The sequence below is a fragment of the Vulpes vulpes genome, unplaced genomic scaffold (genome assembly GCF_048418805.1).
Source record: "Vulpes vulpes isolate BD-2025 unplaced genomic scaffold, VulVul3 u000000899, whole genome shotgun sequence".
In the NCBI taxonomy this organism is placed as follows: Eukaryota; Metazoa; Chordata; class Mammalia; order Carnivora; family Canidae; genus Vulpes; species Vulpes vulpes.
The window spans coordinates 1,928,527-1,948,945 of NW_027325780.1; the positions used below are offsets into that span (position 1 = coordinate 1,928,527).

The 20,419-nt window shown below is 38.1% G+C and overlaps 1 protein-coding gene across 3 annotated transcripts in view; it reads right to left on the reverse strand.

Annotated features, from left to right (window-relative positions):
• Positions 1-1,896: 1,896 nt before the first annotated feature.
• The window catches only part of ANXA3 (annexin A3), a 62,373-nt gene continuing 43,850 nt past the window's right edge, over positions 1,897-20,419 (reverse strand). For all 3 annotated transcript variants that reach the window (XM_072745523.1, XM_072745522.1, XM_025998222.2), the window contains 7 exons: positions 17,998-18,077; positions 14,914-14,970; positions 14,408-14,501; positions 12,502-12,597; positions 11,531-11,589; positions 10,085-10,207; positions 1,897-2,286 (listed from right to left, as the gene is read on the reverse strand). In XM_072745523.1, coding sequence (XP_072601624.1) covers positions 2,227-2,286; positions 10,085-10,207; positions 11,531-11,589; positions 12,502-12,597; positions 14,408-14,501; positions 14,914-14,970; positions 17,998-18,077 — 569 coding nt within the window. In that variant the 3' untranslated portion in view covers positions 1,897-2,226. The remainder of the gene's footprint in view (positions 2,287-10,084; positions 10,208-11,530; positions 11,590-12,501; positions 12,598-14,407; positions 14,502-14,913; positions 14,971-17,997; positions 18,078-20,419) is intronic.

Consider the following 20,419-nt stretch of genomic DNA (forward strand, 5'->3'; position numbering starts at 1 on the left):
TAATGGAGTTGGCTGCTTGGTTGGGTTCAAGTCCTGGCTCTTCCAATGGGCAAGTTAATTAATTTCTCTCAGGTTCCATTCCTGTATCTGCGGATTAGTGTCTGCACTGTAAAGTTCTTTCAGGATTAATGATTTAATATATACTATACTGTTTAACATAGTGCCTGATAGACAGTAAGCACTCAATAAGCATAGGCAAGGATTTATTGCTTGGTGAGACACTCATTCACTACATCACTTCAGCCAAAATCATAAGGCAAATGACACCTGACTACCTTGATTACCATACTCTATCAGTTTTATTTCTTAAGTATGTGCATGGATTTTTGTTCTCCCTGGCCATTATCTTACCTCAGGCTGACATTTCTAGACTTGATTATAGAACCAACTTGCCAAGGGGGCTCCTGCCTCCAGCTTTCTTCTCCCAGACATTCTTCCCCCTTGAGCAAAAATTTGACATCATTTCCCTTAATGAAATCCTCCTGGAATGCTCCTTCCATTCACTAGTCTCCCTTGCTTATAAACTCTTAAGCATGAGACTTTTGTAATCTGGCCTCTGGTCACCATACCCCTGCCTTGTTCTCTGAGACCCCAGCACATTAACCGTTGGGTAGAGCGGTGCACAGTGTGCTAGTTTATAACGCTGTGACTTTGCTAGTGCTCTTAGCTATCTGCAGAGCTTCTATTCTTTTTACTGGTGCAGTTTGTGACCTCTGATAGGATGAATTACGGATCCGGCCTCCATAGCACTTTTCTCTTACACGATATCATTTCTCTCAATGTACATGGTACACACAGTGTTGTGATTATATGCACATATCTCTCTCCCTAAACAGGTTTTAAGCTCTTTGGCAAAAGCAGATGGGTCTCAGTCCCCTTGGTGTATCCAATACATACTTAGCATGGAGTCTGGCATGTGGTAGATGATCCACATGTTCCTGTTGAAAATGTCTGCAATGCTGTCATGAGCATTTTTATGTTGTTTGGCAGTAATAATAACATGATAATTGAACACTTACCTTGTCCAACCACAGGGCTAAGTGCTTTGAAGGCATTATCTTATTTAATCTTTTAAAAACCCTAAAAGAAAGGTAGGTGCTATAATTATCACCATTTAATAGACGAGAAAACTTCAGTTGAGCAGGGTTTGGTAGTTCCCAGGGTCACAGAACCAGGAAATGGTAAGGCAGGAAGTCAAAACCAGATGTGTTGGACTCTAAATCCTGGTGCTTTCCTTCCTGTATGCATTTTGGAAACACTAGAACAAGAAACAATTTGTTGGTCCTTCTGAAAGGCCTCAGAATGTTTGCCAAAGGAATCATTAATTAAAAGCTCTGGGCTCCTACATCTCTGTTTCTATGGCTCACACATTTATCATTTCTATGCAAGTTCAGACTAATAACTCCAAATGCACAGTATTACCTTATATATTTCATATTAGTTAAGATATTTCATCTTAAGTTGCTGGCAAAAAGAACATGAGGAATTTTTTTTAATGCATAGTTTTACAAACTTATTTTAGAGGAAAAGCATCTTTAGAGAATTGGTTCTACATACCCATTCTGGGAAAATAGAATTTAGCATGAAATGACCACAATTCATGTTTGCCATTCTGACAGGAAGTGGTTAGATTTATAGTTCAGCAGATGTCTTCTAAGGGCTGAATAACTTCTCCTGCACTGCCACTCCTATAGCTTGATCACAGCTAGAAAGAGCAGGCCAGGATTACACAGCTTCATTCTATTTCTTTCTTAAAGATAAATGTAATTAATAAGGTAATAGATAAATTAAGGCAGCAATACCTTTTATTAAAAAATGCATTTTAAAATACCATTAATTGTTGGCGATCATGTACAAAACAATGTTGGCATATGTTAAAAACAAAGACAAATTTCCTTTCATAAAAGCAAAACTTTTATTGACTCTGATTACAAATTTAATGTGTTAGAATTCTACAAAGATTCTCACTTCCTAAGCAGAAAAATAATTTGTATCATATTAGCAGATCCTTAATACATTTAAAAATTTCATTTATGAGTTACTACATGATGCTGAGATGCTCTACTATAATCACTTTTTGTTGTTATTATGGAATGATGAAAATGTCCATTAGGAAAACAGTTTGCTGTTTACACTTGCTTTTACTTTAAACTCTGAGAAAGGAGTAAGCAGACTGTTGGAAAGGCCCGTCGTGGAGCAGTGACCTTCGGAGATTATGTTCTTGACTCAGTCATTTCCCCCACAGATCTTTAAGAGCGTGAGTTCATAGTCTCCAGAAGTATCTGACTATAAGGAAAAGGAGAGAAGGACAGACATAGCATAAATAATGAAAGAACCGTAAATGAATGAAATCCCACAGCTCTAGGTGATTCTCTGGGGGGAGACTCATGACCTGGACCATTTAGTAAAATGCACCTGTAATTCCATTATTCATTCATACCTGAGTGTAATTATTCCAGCCTAGCATCTTCTTTACAATACATAATGTTTAAATTCTTCCTGATTCATTGCAATTAAATTTCAATTTAGGTTAAAAAAAAATAAGATTGCAGGATGCCTGGGTGGCTCAGCCGTTGAGTGTCTGCCTTTGGTTCAGTGCATGATCCTGGAGTTTCAGGATCGAGTCCCACATCGGGCTCCCTGCATGGAGCCTGCTTCTCCCTCTACCTATGTCTCTGCCTCTCTCTCTGTGTCGCTCATGAATAAATAAGTAAAATCTTAAAAAAAATAAAAATAAAAAAAGATAATAAATAAGATTGATTGCATCAATTGTGTGACATTATATAATATTACTTTTCTTTTTTTTTTAAGATTTTATTTATTTATTCATGAGAATACACAGAGAGGAGAGAGAGAAGCAGAGACACAGGCAGAGGGAGAAGCAGGCTCCATGCAGGGAGCCTGATGTGGCACTCGATCCTGGGTCTCCAGGATCACACCCTGGGCTGAAGGCGGCGCTAAACCGCTGAGCCACCGGGGCTGCCCTAATACTACTTTTCTAATAAAACTTTAAAAATGACAATTTTAATAATACTATATTAATATTCATCATATGCTTGCTCTTCTAAGGGTTAACTACTTTAATCTTTTTTTTTAATTTTTTAATTTTTATTTTTTATTTATGATAGTCACAGAGAGAGAGAGAGAGAGAGGCAGAGACACAGGCAGAGGGAGAAGCAGGCTCCATGCACCGGGAGCCCGACGTGGGATTCGATCTTGGGTCTCCAGGATCGCGCCCTGGGCCAAAGGCAGGCGCCAAACCGCTGCGCCACCCAGGGATCCCTTAACTACTTTAATCTTATAATCCTTTTAACTCTATGCAGTAGGTGCCCTAAGTATGTCCATTTAATGAAAAATGAGAAAAACAGAGGTTAGGAAACTCTAAATCACATAGAGAATAAGCAACAGAAGTAGGATTCAAGCCAGATAGCCTGGTGCCTTAACACCATACTATAGTGCCTGATTTAAGAAACTGAAACAAACTACACTCCCAAAGAGTATACTTTCCAGTTCCTTTCCTCTAAGCTGCCAAAATACATCTTGGTTCAGAACAGGTATCACGTGAGTTTGAGGCCTAATGTACAAAGATGCCTGTTTGCCATGCAAAACAGGTAAAACTTTTGCATAGCATTGGTGGTTAAACCTGGCTTTTAATCTAGACTGCCTAAAATCCTCACATTCTTCTTATTCTCTTCAAAGCTACTCAAACAGTGAGCACTTCTGATCGCTTAAGTTTCACATCAGGATAAATATGAGTTAGTAGTAATGCAAAGGAAGGCATAAAGAAGGATCATTTAGAGAAGAGATTATGCATTGCTTTCATAATGAGACACCACAGGCATTACTATACATTCTCCTGTTTTATACAGATTGCAGCTCTTTTTCTATTGGTTTTTCTAAGTCTTGCTCTACCATATGTAATAATCTCTGAAACTGCTGATAAGCCAACAATGCTCTACTTGTGTATTAAAACAGCTCCCGTTAGCCATCTCTGACCAAGCTGTAAACAATTTTTAGCAGTTCTATCAGTTAGGCAAGAAAATACATCCAAGTAGCTTAACAGAGCTATATGTAACTTCTGATCCACTGTTGATGCTAAACAAACGTCCATCCCTTCTCCTACCTCTATACATCTTTTTTTTTTTTTTTTCCAAAATCAGCAAAAATAAAATTTAATTGTGCGCCGCAGGTGTGGGCAGTCCGTCCTTCCTTGGGAAGGCCCACCAGCCGTCTTGAGGGAAAGCACCCCTGTTCTTCCTGCAGACGGGCGCCTCAAGGACCCGGATGGCTGGCCCCTGGGGTGGGCCACCTCAGCCCGCGGTAGGGGGTTGGATCCGAAGAGGCAAGGTGCACAATGGGGGCCCCCGGCACTTTCCGTAGGCCCTTGGCTCCCTCCTCGCCGCTGCGGGCTCCAACCCTAGGCCAACCCTAATTAAGATTAGGCCATATTTAATTGCTCTCAAGAAACTAATTGTCTCTATTGGTGTGTTTTTAACAGTGCCACCAACAATTCTCTCTTCTCCCGACTTTGATCCCATCTTTTCATCCTCTACATTTAATCCATCCTGCTGATTGTTTCTTTGCAGTGTTTTTTAACTTATTCTCTCCATTCTGACCATGGCAAATCTACTCTAGGCTCACATCTCTTGTCACTAGTTTCCTTGGCTCTAGATTCATCAACTGTATTCTCCAAGGTGTTAATTCTTATTGCTTTGTAAATCAAGTCCAATGGCCACCATGTCCACCAAGCCCTTACTTTTTCTGTAAGTAGTCCTGGCTTTTCCTTTTTCCTCTCTGGCATCCTTACATTTGTCTTCTGCAGGCTCACCCTCACCTATCCAGCCATTAATTGTGAGTAATGCTTAAATCTCAATTCTAAGCTTTCTTCTCTTCTTAATTTATATTTTCTCCTTAGAGGATATCATTCATGTCCAACTTTCAGTAACATAATTGACTCTGAAAATATATCTCATACCACTAGCTACTGACCTGACAATTCTACTTACATATTTCAAAGACATTTCTAACTCAACGAGCGCAAAACCAAACTCATGAACTTTCTCTCCCACTCCCCAAAAAGAAAAAGAAAACAAGACACAAAAACAAAAACCTAAAGCCTAACCTTCTTGTAGGTCTTAGCACCACTATCTGATCCCAAGTTAAAAACCTGGGAGTCATCCTTGACACCTTTTTTTTTCTTGTTCCTTACACCAAGATATCACATCAAGTCCCCGAAGTTTTAATTTCTAAATATCTTTTGACTTTTTGTTCTTTGCTCTCTTTGCATTAGTACTTTGCATTACTCAGTCATAGCAGCTCCAGTATGACTAATAAAATAACTCAGTACCCCTAAATCTCTCCTTTCTTATGTCCAATTCATTCCCCATGGTCACAGGGATCTTTTCAAAATGTACTTCTGATCACGACACTATGCACTTAAAATTGAAAACTCTTCAATATTCTTGGGCTAAAGACAAGATCCTTAAATATTGCCAAAATGGTTTTGGGTGATCTGGTCCCCCCAGCCTTATTTTTCATCATGTCTCCTTACTATGAGGTCTTTCCACTTGTAATTCCATTTCCTTTTGTTAGAATGCTCTACTGACTCTCCGACCTGACAAACTTTGTCCACTCTTTTTCAGATCTGAATAATTTTCTCATAGAAGCTTTTCCTATAGGTTGTCCTCCTATCATATGGTCTTATAGCACAGTGTCTCTTTCCTTTATGTTTAACATAGTTGTAATTTTACATTTATTTGTAATTCCATAAGGACAGGAAACTTTTTTTTTTTTACTTTGCTTGTAATTATAACCCTCAGTAAGGCACACAATATGCATTCAGTAAATATTTTTAATTGAATGGATGAAATACAAATTCTGTGGTCTCAAAACTCTTTTTTAACTGAATTCATCTTGCCAGATTTTATTTTTCAGTATTCCCCAGGGTGGACCCCCAAATCGATCTAGTGCCTTACTACTTCTTTCTGTCCTACTCCTTACCATATACACATTCCTAAAGCATTCACCTGATCCCTGTTGAGCACCATAGCACTTGCCCCACAGGAGGCACTCAACACAAGCTTATTAAACCTGAAAGGTAGGCTTAAGACTCATTTCCCCAGGAAACATTCCCTATCTAATCCCAAACTTCTTTACTTTCAGTTCCTTCATTACTATCCTCTGGATTGCATAAGCTAGTATTTAATTGTATGTTGTTTCATATTATCTTCTTCTAATTGTTTTTTTTTATGCTCATCTCATCTCTACATGGACTATGAATTGAGGATGGCTATTATGTTTTCCATTAAAAGACCCTGGAATTGTGTTATTTATTAAATAGCTACTTAATTTGTTGCTCAATGAAATCTACCAAGAAAATGAAATTTTGTATTAATATCTTACTATTAAGTAATAAGACAGACACAGTTGTTTTTCACCTACTTTCTTTCTCTCCTCTTACCACCCACACCCAACTGTTATCACCCAAGAAAGGTGTTAATGAACAGAGAGAAATGTCTAAACTACAGGCAAAAGAGGAAGACAAAATGAAAGGTCAGGTAATATATGAAATGGTACTCTAGCTGCTGAATTATGGAAATTTAAGCATCAAAAAGATCCTATTTGGGACCCTAGGTGGCTCAGGGCATGGTCCTGGAGTCCTGGGATCGAGTTCCATACCTAGCTCCTTGTGGGGAGCCTGCTTCTCCCTCTGCCTGTGTCTCTGCCTCTCTCTCCGTCTCTCATGAATAAATAAATAAAATATTTCTTTTTATAAAAAGATCCTGTTCATCAGTATTGAAAATGTAACGAGATTACTTGATATATTTTATATTTAATAATGTACCTTTATTGTTTGTTGCTTCTTGCAATGTGATTTATGCTTTTGTTGTTCAAAAATTTGTTCCTTGCTTCTGGGTCACAAAGGTAATTCTTGTATTTTCTTGGACTAACTTTATAATTTTATCTTTTATATATTGTTTTTTAGTTCATCTCCAGTTTACTGGTGATATGGTGTTAAGTAGGATCCAGTCTGTTTTTGCTATAGAGTCAACCAGGTTTCTCAATATATTTTTACTAAATAATCTGTCCCTCCCTTACTGATTTATGGTGCCCGTTCTAGCCTATATGTTTCCACAAACAATTGGATTTGTCTCTGAGGTCTCCATTTTGTTCCATTGATTCATTTGTCTGTTCTTAATCCAAAACTACATCTAAAACAATTAATAATCACTTTGTACCATGTCAGTCTCTAGTAGGACTATCCCTTTCCCTATCTTTACTCTTTGTATTTAAGGTTGATTAGTCATGAATCTTCATTCTTTCATATAAATGTTAGAGTAAGTCAATCCAGGTCCTCAAACAAATCCAGCTGGAATGTTGATTGAAATTGCATTTGATTTATAGCTTACTTTGAGAAATAACTGACATCTTTATAATAACCTATCACATCACTCAAGTGAACTCTCTCTCCATTTATTGACATATGTTATGGTGTTCATAACAGTATTAAAGTTTTCTCCACCATTATGTAGTCTTGGTCAAGTGAATTCCTGAATAGTTTATGGTTTTTCATTTCTATTATGAATGGTATCTTAATTTTGTTGATATAGTATAAGAAATGCTGTTAATTTTGATAGGTTGATCTTTATCTGGCAACACTGCTGAATTTTTATTACTGATGATAATTTATAATTCCTGCTGATTTTTCTAGAAAGATGATTGTATTTACTGAAAATAATGAAAGCTTCAACTCTTCCATTTCATCTTTACACATTTTTTTCTTCCTATCCAGTACTCTCTAGGCCCCCTAGTCCTCTCTGAGACAGTACTAAGGTATATTAGTATAGTATTTATTAGTATGTAGGAAGTATTATTGTTCTGATCCCTATCTTAAAGGAACTATATCTAAAGTTTCTCCACTGAGTTTAAGTATGTACTTGCTATAATATGTTGGTATGTAAGCTTTATCAATTTAAGGAGGTTTGCTTCTATTTTTAATTTGGTTAAATGTTTTTTTCTTATAATAAATAGGTATTGCTCCCTTTCCAAAAACTTTTCCTACAAAGACTGAAATAATTATAAAATTATCTTTTATATGTATGGAATGTGGGCAATCACATTAATTTTCTGATGTTGAGTCATCCTTTTACTCCTGGGTTAAACCTCACTGGATTTTGATGTATTATTTTTTAATAAACTGATACATTCAGTCAATTGGCTCTTTGCTATCTATATTCATAAGTGAAATGAATTTGTCATTTTCTTTGTCCTCTGTCTTTGGAATCAAGATTATGCTAAATTCGGGGCACATGGGTGGCTCAGTCAGTTGAATATCTGCCTTCAGCTCAGGTCACAATCCAGGGATCTTGGGATCAAGACCCATGTTGGGCTCCCTGCTCCGTGATAGCCTGCTTCTCCCTCTCCCTCTGCCCCTCCTCCTGCTTGTGCGCTCTCTCTTTCTCTCTGTCAAATAAATAAAATAAATACCATCTTAAAAGAGATTATACTAAATTCATAAAATGAACTAGGCAGCTCTCATTTTTCCTGCCTTCTGGTACAACTTGCATACGATAGGAATATCTGTTCCTTCAAAGTTTGGTGAAGCTCACCTGTGAGTCTAGCAAATCCTGGGGTTTTTAGGAAGGTAGTCTTTGACTTCCTTTTTAATTTGTTTCATACTTATTGATCTAGCTGAAGCTCTTTTTTTCCCTGATCCAACCTTAACATTTCATTTTTAAAAAATGTACATTAGGTGATAGAGATGAGGAAGCCTCATGCAATTTTATTTTTTTTTCCTCACACAATTTTAAATTACAAACTGAATTCTTCAGCAATGAATTTTCTTTCCTATCAAGGCACCACATAGCTGAGATGTATCCTAATATAATAAGCCTCAATTAGCCAGCCACCGAGGGAGGGAAAACTAATGGTTAATTTGATTTTCTAGTTTGCTGAGGGTGAATTGAAGACCTTCTTTGTGATTCAACCTTGTTACTGGCAATCTTTATAAAATATAAGAGTCTACTTTTCTGCCTTAGATATAGTACAATATGGTTAATGTTATTAAATTTTCCTGTGTTGATTGAAACTATTTTAATGTGTCAGAATTGATTTAAACTGCATTGAGTATGAGTGGATGAAATCTGCGCTAAGCCTCAGGCACAGTCTGAGAGCTGCCTTTTTTGAGTAAGTTCCCGATTTCAATTTAAGCATGTATCTCCTCCTGCAAAGATTTAGTGTAAAAACAAAAGTTCCAGTTGAAAGAAAAAAAGGATTTGTTTTGATGAATGAATCTAGTTGATTAATTGATGTGCAAAGGGAAGTCCATTGGTAATATTTACCAAGATTACACGTGTCCTTTACATCTGCCTCAGCAATCCTGCAAACTTACCAGAATTTATCCCTTAGATACACTTGTGCCTTACGGAAATGGGTATGCATATCACAGCCCTGCTTACAATAGCAAGAAACTGGAAACATTTATTGATATGGTGGGTGCAAATATATAAATAATGGAGTGATATGCAGCTGTTAAAAGAATGAGAAACTTCCTATTAACTGAAATGAGATGAGCTCCAAAGTACAGAACCATGCTATCTATATTTTGAGTAAAACAAGAGGAAATTTAACTCTGAAACTAATGTGACATTGCCTGAAACTAATGTGACACTGTATGTCAACTAGACTTCAGGTAAAAGTAGGAAATTTAAAACATGTATTTTGTTTTCCTTCTATTGTCACAAATAAAAACTGAAATAAATAAAAAGACTAAAAAAAAACTGTAATATAAAAAACAGGTAGATGACTTACATACACAATTCACAAAAGAAGAACAATTAGTGGCCACTAAACCAAAAAAAAAATGTTGAGTATCTATTATGTGCCTGGGATTTTAGAGTTAAAAATAATCACTATCTTTAGGAGACATTTTGTTACCACTATTTTAAACTCAGAAAACACATTTATATATTGACAGGGAGAAAGAAAACTCAGTCACGTATCTCTATGTTTTAAGGATTATACAGAAAAGTGGACGAATAGAGAAAGGCAAAATGTATTTCACTATTTTTAAGATAAGACTTACTTTAATTGCTGAATATAGGGAATAGCCATAATGCTTCTTAAACTCTGCTCGAATGTCCAAAAGGTCAATTTCTGATCTGGAAACCATTATTCGGTTCAAAGTAAACTCATCAGTTCCAGCACCCTGTTAAGAAATACAGGTGTCCACAGTACAAATCTCACTGGTCACAAAACAACATATAGATCTGTATTTATAGGAAACAGATAATGGTGCACAAAATATTTAACCACAGTGACTCTTCTTCACTCATTTGTCATCAAACTTCATCATTCATATAGTCAAGAAATATTTATTGAGTGCTTACTCTGTGCCATCACCATGCCAAATGCTGAAAACAGAAATGAGATATCCCTGCTAGGCTTCCAATTTTGTAAAGAATATGCCACATAATCCAACATACAGGAAATCTTGGGTACTATTGGGGTGTGTGTTAGGAGGGCCTAAAATAGATCAAGGATTGGGAAAGGTCTGCCTCAGGCTGAAGTAATCAACCAGATGAAGGAATCTACTACCTGCCAGACACGCTTCCATGCACTGTGTATATGGCAGTGAAGGGCACAGATTTATCTCTATTTGCATGGAATTGACATTTTAATGGATAGAGATGGACAGTAAAGAAAGTTAACACGTTATTAATAAGAAATATGAAATGGGATGTGACCAAAAGAAAGCCAATCAACCTGTTTAGTCAGGAAAGATCTTTCTCAGAAGAGATGAGCCACAGGTAGACCTGGAGGAGATACGTTCCAGGCAGAGAGGGCAACAAACACAAAGACAATGATGTGGGAAGACACTTGGCATGGTCAAGGACAGAAAGAAGGCCAAGGTGGCTGAGGCACAAAGGATAAGGATAAGCAGGAATAGTAGAACTTCAGAGAGTCGGGCAAGGCTAGCTCCTGTCGGGGCTCCCCACTGAAGTGAGTGAACACAGGACAGAAAGCAGCCTTGGTGGGTAGTGAGGTGAGGGACATGAAGCGTTCACTTTGGATGTCACTTTGAAGGCACATGTGGACCTCTATAGGAAATGTCCAGTCAAGAGACTGAAGAAAGCATTTTCTCATGTGCCAGGCTCTGGGCAAGGGCCTGAAAGCCAGAAAATCCCCTGTACTAACAGACCTCACCATCTAGCAGCAGTAACAGACATGAAAGTGCAGGATTTCTATAGAACAAAAGGCTACCGACTCCATTTGTTTTTTTTTTTTAAGAAAAGCAACTGGAGAGGCCACCAGACCTAATGAGTCAGGCTTGAGGTTTGGTGTTCTAGAACAAATTTTACTGACTACTCTCTTTACTATCTCTAGAATGATTAGGATACTATCAACCTACGAGACAAACAAGTACTCTGAGGAGGAGGAAAAGGACATGAAATTCCATCAATATTATGCAACTTCTTTTCATATTCTCCTTGAGGGGGACTAGGAATGGATATGAAATTTCCAGACCTACCTTTAAAGCTTGATGCAGTCTTGCAGCCAAAAAGGCAGGCATGTTTCTGGCACAATGAACTGTTATAAAAAGCAAAGTAATGTTCAATTTCACTTAATAGAAATTGAGTTAATCTACGGTAGTATGGTTTTTTTTTTTTTCCTTTTTTTCGGTAGTATGTTTTTTAAAAAGATTCTTTGAGTAACCATCCCACTCCACCCCCCTCATCACTACTGGCTTTTATTTAGAATGGAGAGGTGAATGCTTCACCTGAATTTCAAAGGCTTATCACATCATTTTTGCACAGACCTTTAGCACAGTCATTATCTTTAGTCATGGGGAAAATATAATTACCTGCCAAAGAAGCTCCCACAGCAGCTCACTCATCTCCAGAACCCAGACACACCAACACCTACACTTACATCGATAACTCCCTAGGGTGTACCATTGCTCCATTTCTAGCGTCTTCGACTGCTGATAAATAGCTTGGGCCCAAAGACCAATCCGCTTACATAACGGTGTTTGTGCCTGCTTGTTAACCCATATGTCTCCTGGACCAGCTTGGGTCTGTGACTGGTTTTCTGTGCACTACACCCAGTTAGCTTGGCCAAGAGGGAGGAGACCTATGGTTCTGACCTGGGCTTAGCTTTGGGAGCTACTGATATCTTCCAAAACTAACCAAATATGGTAAATTACTAAATTTAGTAAATTATGAGATTATTCAGTTTTCAACAAGCCTTAATAAAAATGCCAACAGAAATGTAATATTTTCATCTCTCAAGGAGTTTACAAACCAAGCATGGTGATAAACCAATACAAAGTTAAAAGGCAAAGTAAAACCTAAAAAGATAACTTCTTCATGCATTCATTTAACATATTTGTTGAACATATTTTGTGCACTGTGGGAGCATAAAGATGGATCAGTCAGGATTCTTATAGGAAGGACTAAACCTTCACATTGGTTGAAAATAAGTGCAAAGTAACTCGGTTACCTATTGCCAGCAGTAGGTCTTCAAAATGCCCAGACAATTCTCCTTTGATGCTGTCCTCAATGTCCTTCTGGCTAATATTTCTGTATTCATCAAATGCTACAAAGCAGCACCACAAAAATATTTAAAGCATCCCTTCTGACCACAATTGAATATATTTCCAGTTTTTTATTTGATATGCAAGTTGTTAAGTGTCAAACTCAAAAACTCCTTTTCAAACGATCAAAATTTGAGCATGGAAGTTTTGTTTCTTTTTTAAAAAATCATCTACAATAAAACCAAAATTCCATAGGCCATTTTCTTCAATGATTTCTTTCTCTCTTCTCTCCTCCCACTTCCCAGGCTGATAGAATTTAAAATAGCCTGAAAAGTTAAATGAAAAATAACTTATCTAATAAGGTGGGCTACTTTTTAAAAAAATATTTGATTTATTTATTCATGAGAGACACAGAGAGAGAGAGAGGCAGAGACACAGGCAGAGAGAGAAGCAGGCTCCATGCAGGGAACCTGACGTGGGACTCGATCCCAGGTCTCCAGGATCATACCTTGGGTTGAAGGCGGTGCTAAACCGCTGAGCTGCCTGGGCTGCCCAGGTGGGCTGCTTTTAAATTATAGCAGCGAACCTGGTGTGCTGCTATAATAATAGTGTGGTTGTTAGTCAAATATGCTTTATCTGCTGAAGAAATCTTAATTATGAAGATTTCTTTCTGCAGAGTAAATCATTTCCTAAAGCAGCATGGCCTACTCACACTCACCAGAAGGCATTTCAATGTCTTGATCAGTTTTTGCCAAAAAGCAAAACCTATATGACACTAAGTACACAGACATACTTTGAAAGCCAAGTAAATTTTTCCTGAGAAAATTTTGAAAAAGACCTTGGAGAGAAATCTAGGATTGTTTGGTTTTTATTTTCAAATAAAGATGCTAATAAAGCAACTAAAATATACTATTACCATTATTTTATAAAATACGTGAAACTTTAAATTTCTTTTTATTATTATTTATTTATGATAGTCATACAGAGAGAGAGAGAGAGAGGCAGAGACACAGGCAGAGGGAGAAGCAGGCTCCATGCACCAGGAGCCCAACGTGGGAATCGATCCCGGGTCTCCAGGATCGTGCCCTGGGCCAAAGGCAGGTGCCAAACCGCTGCGCCACCCAGGGATCCCAATACGTGAAACTTTAATGCCAAAATTAAGGAAGGGCAATCTCAGAACTAAAATGTCATAGTAATATCCTTATGTTTCCTCATTTTTCCATGAACTCAGCATAAGCCTAGTCATGCACTATGGTAGCTCTCTCAACCAGTACTTGGAAGCCAAGTCAGCTGTTCATAGCAAGCAGAGTTCTGGGCTTCTGGGTGCTGTTGTTTCCAGAAAGGTTCAGGGAGATACATGAGTGTCAGGAGGTGGGTGCTTGGCAGTTCCATGTAATAGTTGGTCTGCCCAAAAGAACTATGCCACCTTTCCCCATTTATCATCACATCAGAAAGAGCTGAATGTTAATCCTTGTAAACACGTTAACAGATACCTGTTTTTTCTGGAAAGCGACTAACTAGGGAAGAGGTGGATTGGAAGCATTGCCTTCAGGCTCCTCTGTATCACTGGAAATTATTCCTCTCTGCTTTTACCCCAGAGGGCTCCCCCATTTCTTCTCCCTGTTGTCCCTCTTCCATCTGTCACCTGGCACTCACTAGGTAATGCATTCAGCCTTCAGGAAAGACAAGAGGAGGGTCACTTCTGCCTTGAGTTGGAACACAGCTCCCCATGTATTCTCCTGAATTGTTTATACATACAAACGGAAGAGCCTTTGCAATTTTTAACTTCATTTTCCAGAATTTTGTATATTAAACCCCCAAACATTTGCAAATACAACATGAAGTAAAAAGGATTATAATGTGAGCGCATACTCAGTTTCAGGTGAGGATAGCTCCTTAAACACAGGATCTCAGTAAACTTATCTTCATCTGTGCCCCATCTGTTCTCCCCAGCATTATAGAGAATCTATCAGACAAGAAGGAAGACTTAGAATGTTATTATGGACACAATCTCTCCCTCCCTCCTATATTCTCTCAGTAGGAGGGTGTCGGACCAAGAAGAATGGGAAGTTTACTTGGTGGTAGAGGTTAGCGAGATAATCTCTCACCCAAGGCCTTCACTATTAGCAGACTAGGAATCTGAGAGTCAGGGAGGTGGAGCCAGAAGAAACACCACTGGGGGAGACAGAAAACTAGGGGTGGGTGATGCCCAGCCTTCAGGCTGCACCTCCAGAGGAGACATGGGAGGACAGCCTCTGTTGGTAGTGGAAGGGGAGGTGCATCCACGTAAAGCAAATGGTGGGTATTTGCCTCACCAATGAAAAGGCAGTCAAATGGGAGAATGGTTACAGGGTTGTTTTCTTTGCTCTATTACTGACCTGGGCATCCTTTTTGGCCAGATGCTCATCCACTTTCAGACTTTCATCTCTTCTGCCCTAAACAGGGAAGATGAAGACAAAGGCAATCCCTTTAATTTTATTTTAGTTATTTATTAATTTCTTTTGTTAGGCAATCCCTTTTAAAGACAGAAGTTTCTAACGCTCAGTATTTCAATCAGCAGGACATTTTAGACATTTTTCTCCAGTGGAGGCCAAGAAGCACAGAGGAATCAGGCACTCAGGGCTCCTGTTCTGGCTCTGAGTACACTAGCCATGAAGTTTGTAACAAATTACATGAATCTCTTCCTCTGAAAACTCAAAGACCTTAAGGGGATGAACAGACAAGCCACAGACTGGGAAAAAATATTTACAAACACACATCGGATGCAAGACTTATATCCAAAATATATTAGGAGCTCTTAACACTTACTTAAGCAATGAAAACCTAATTATAAAACAATCAAGAGATCTGCACAGGCATCAGATATACAGTTGGCAATAAAGCACATGAAAAGATGCTCAATATTATATGTCATTACGGAACTGAAAATTAAATAAACAAACAAGAAAATACCACTACATACATACTTTAGACTGGTTAAAATCCAAAACCCTGACAATACCAAATGCCAGGAAGAATTTGGAACAACTGGAACTGTCACTCCTTTCGAGCAGGAATGCAAATTGATAAAGCCACTTTGGAAGACAGTTTGACTACTTCTTACAAAACCAACCATTCTTTAACTATAATCCAGCAACTGTGCTCCTTGATATTCACCCAAGTGAGCTGAAAACTTAAGTCCACACAAAAACTCGTACATGAACGTTAGCAGTTTTTACTGCTAATTGCTAAAGCTTGGAAAAGACCAAGATGCCTTCAACGGGTGAAACACACCATCGTATATCCATGCAATGGAATAGTATTCGGTGATAAAAAGAAAAAGAGCTATCAAGCCATGAAAGACACTTAGCATATTAATAAATGTAAGAAGCCAATCTGAAGAGGCACCCTGCTCTGTGATTCCCACCATATGACATTCTGGAAAAGGTAAAAAAAAATAGAGATGGTAAAAAGATCAGTGATTGCCAGGGGTTTTAAAGAAAGAAAAGAATGAAGAGTTGGAAGCCAGGAATTTTAGGGCAGTAAAACTACTCTCTGTGATACTGTAACAGAGGATACATGACATTATTCATTTGTCCAAACCCATGAGTGAAACTTAAATGTACCTATGGACTCTAGTTAACAATAATGTATCAGTTTTCGTTCACCAATGATAATATGCAATAATGTACTTTCTGCCCAACTTTTCTGGAAATCTAAAAATAAAAGATTTTTATGCTCTTAAAAATAAAAAACAGAGCCCTCAAAGGTTGCCACCAACTCTAATGTGGAGGCCTCAGGAACAAAGTGTGCATCTGTGCTTGTGCACAGACCCTCAGCACATCATAGAAAGATGAGAGATAGGAAAAGGGGAATTGCCTGAATTTTTTTTGGAAATTTTTGGTGAACGAAATGTTTGGCTCTAATAAGTTTTAAATGCATTTATTCCCATTTTCAACATTAGATCCTTGTATGCCTGTCTGGTTTCCACAAGATTTCTTTTCCTTTTCAGAGCTGCCGCCATTCTGCTGTTAGATTGCCTTTTTCTTTCTGTATATATTTTTTATTGGAGTTCAATTTGCCAACATATAGCATAACACCCAGCGTTCATCCCGTCAAGTGCCCCCTTCAGTAAACATCACCCAGTCACCCCATCCCCCCACCCACCTCCCCTTCCACTACCTCTTGTTCGTTTCCCAGAGTTAGGAGTCTCTCATGTTCTGTCTCCCTCACTGATATTTCTCACTCATTTTTTCTCCTTTCCCCTTTATTCCCTTTCACTATTATTTATATTCCCCAAATGAATGAAAACATACACTGTTTGTCCTTCTCCGATTGACTTACTTCACTCAGCATAATACCCTCCAGTTCCATCCACGTAAAGCAAATGGTGGGTATTTGTCATTTCTAATGGTAGACTGCCTCTTTGTTCTGTTCCATTGTGCACCCTGCTCCAGTAAGAAAAATGCCGACTCACTACTACTACTACTAATAATCACGTTTTATGTGCGAAGTACTATTTGCACCCACACCCTCAATCTACACAAAACCCCCTGAGGTTGGTACTCTTATTTTAATTTTACAGATGTGAAAACAAAGGTTTTAAGGCTTAAAGTCGTTTGTTCAAACAAAGCTAGTAGGTAGCAGAGGAGGCTGAGAGTTCAGGTCCATTGGATTCTAACCACCTGCCCTGAAGCCCTACTCTCTGCTGCCTCCTATGGGTGTTGTGTGCTTGTGTGCACATGCAAATGGGTGTACACTTATGCACATAAACCTCTGAGAGTGTTTGCTTGCAGCAATGCCTCATAAATCTGAGTTTCTAGGCTCAATCTCTAAGGTTTTTACTATTTAAAATAATGAAAACCATATTATGATAAATTTTCTTGTGGCATAATGCCTCACGTTGACAAGTACTATTTCTAGCTTCAAGCCGCGGCCATTGTTGGGATTTTCTCACACATTAAGAGTTGTGTAAATCAGCTGAAAGAAGACAGTGAAATATGGCTTAAATTACTGCCTCTCTTATACACATCTGTGGTTATACCTCAACCTTGACCTTATCACTTTTATTATAAAGTCATGAACCCCCTGAGAAGGGAGAGCTAGATGTGGCCTCATTTGGTCATATACTGACAATCGGTTTAGCAATTCTTCCAAAGGCAGCAAAGATAAAGTTGCAACAAGTCATTTTTTGTTTATTTTTATTTTTGCAGCTCTTGTTTGTTTTTTTTAGTCCAGAGACTGATACACTCATTTCTGAAGATATAATTTTTCTATATCAAGTTTCCTACCTAATATAAATGCTGACAAAAGAAATATATATTCTTTGGAGTCCATAAATGAAAATGTAAAATGAACAAATTATTTCACAAGGAAAATTGCAATCTCATTGTCTCTGTTTGGTTATTTTTAAACTCCTTAAAATTTTTTAATAAAGCACACAGCTTATCAGGCAGCTAGGTAATAAAAAAATTAAAACTTACATCTGCCAAAGTCAAAAGAGCTTTCCGGAAATCACCAGATGTTTCAGAACTAATATCATCTCCAAGACTCTTCTTATATACTGAAACCAAATAAGAATAAATTAAGCCTTGACAAACTGGAAAACATTATTACAAAACAGAGAAAAGCTTAAATGTCAACATTGGCAAAGAATGAGTACCTGATAAAATAAATCTTGCTTCTGTTTTTACCTTCCTGGTGCTTTTCTGATATGGATACATTCTTCTCATAACTTTTACTGTCGTGTGTGTTGCGGTAGATGCAGAAGAACAGAAAGAACTGCCATTTTGAATGAAATCATGGTCCACTTTATCTGACAATGGCACTAAAGTATGTGTCATGGAAAAGCCAGGTGGGCAAGCTGCTAGTTTGCCTTCTCATTACTATGTCCTTCCACAGTAACAGAACACTGTCCTTGAGCAAGACATAATGCCCACAACTTAAGACTGCATTCTCAGCTTTCCTCTTAGCTAGGTACAGCTCCACAATTATGTTCTTGGCAACGAGATGTAGGCAAACACACATGACATTGCTGGGAACTCTCCATAAGGGACAGCCATGTCCCTCCTCCATCCTACTGCCTGGTTGGTAGACTGACTCTTAGAGCTCAGGCAACCACCTTGGATTTGAAGAGAAGCACTATGTCTTAGCAGCAGCATGGAAGGAAGCAAGAAGGGGCATGGAGTCTGAAAGTGTTGAGGAGCTACTATGCCAGACCTAGAATTGCCTGTCTCTGACTTCTTCTACATCTGGGAGAAATACATTTTTATCTTATCTGAGCCACTGTTTGTTTTATGGAACCTAAATTTAATTGTGATGTATACAGCCAGATAGTATTATGTGATACCTCTCAAAAATGAGAAAGGTACCCTAAAAATACTATTTCCCATAACAAATGCCAATTGTGTGTTCACACATTTTAGTACTAACTAGTTGTAGCCTCTCTTGCATAGACTGTATTGTGCAATGTCCATTGATTTTAAATCTCTTTTTGCTCCATCCATGAGGTAGTGATTCACTGACAGCCACTATATGCCTAGATGTAGCTGACACCAGGCAGCTCTTTGAACTCTGCCTGCAACATTCTCAAGAACTCTAATGGTCAGGGGCACCTGGGTGGTTCAGTCGATTGAGCTTCTGTCTTAGGCTCGGGTCATGATCCCAGAATCCTGGGAATGAGCCCTGAATCAGGCTCCCTACTCAGTAGGGAGTCTGCTTCTCCCTCTCCCTTGACCTCTCTCCCCTTCTCATGCTCTTTCTCTCTCAAATAAATAAATAAAATCTTAAAAAAAAAACTATGTCATATAAATGTCCTTTTAAATCAACATAAGACAATTGTAGAAGGTACGAGATTATTTAATAGCAAGAATTGTGTTGAAATAGAAACCCTTCCAGCATGATTTTAGTCTTTTTTTTTTTTTACAAAATCTGTAATTTTTTGAAGCCACTCAAATAAGCATAATCCATTTTTTATACAAATTATTTAAGTACTAACAACACTTAATAGGCATCATTTTATCTAACAGTTGTGATATTTTATCTATCCATTCTAATTAGAAAAAATTTTTTAAATACTAGAAACAGTTTAGAAATCAGCTATTTAGACTCTATAGTGTCATTGTACTAGACAAGCTACACAAGACACCTGGTCCTTTTATAAAAGCCAAGATGGTAGCCAACTTTGATGGATTTTGTATGCATGGGCCACCATTTCACGTTATATGACACCACCACCCTTGCTGTAGCTGACTCCCACTGCGCTGGCATCTGACTATAGGTAGCCAGCAGCCTAAGAGGTGACCTAGTAGGAGAATGTCACCCAAAATAATATCTATTAGATGATGTCTTCCTGAGCTCATTGAATCTTCTCTTAGGGAGTGAACCATACAGAAAAGAGACAAAGACAGTATAGTAACAAAGAAGTAGAAAGAATCCAAGGAATAAGGCACAAAACAGAAGCCAAGAATAACCATAAACCATGGGGGCAAATAAAAGGCTAAGTAGACAAATACCTTGTAGGAGAAGTTACTTGGTGCTGTCAAGAACAGTAGAAGCAGAAAGGGAAAAGAAGGAGTCACTGTAACAGAAACATCAGCATTGGGGCGCCTGGATGGCTCAGTGGCTGAGTATCTGCCTTTAGCTCGGGTCCTGATCCTGGAGTCACGGGATCAAGTCCCCCAGGAGCCTGCTCCTCCCTCTGCCTCTCTCTGTGTCTCTCATGAATAAATAAAAGAAAGAAATAAAGAAAGAAAGAAAAGAAAAGAAAGAAAAGAAAAGAAAAGAAAAGAAAAGAAAAGAAAAGAAAAGAAAAGAAAAGAAAGAAAAGAAAGAAAAGAAAAGAAAAATCAGCATAGTGAGCAATGGATGCCTGGTGCTGAGGGAGCAAAAGGACAACTGAATCCC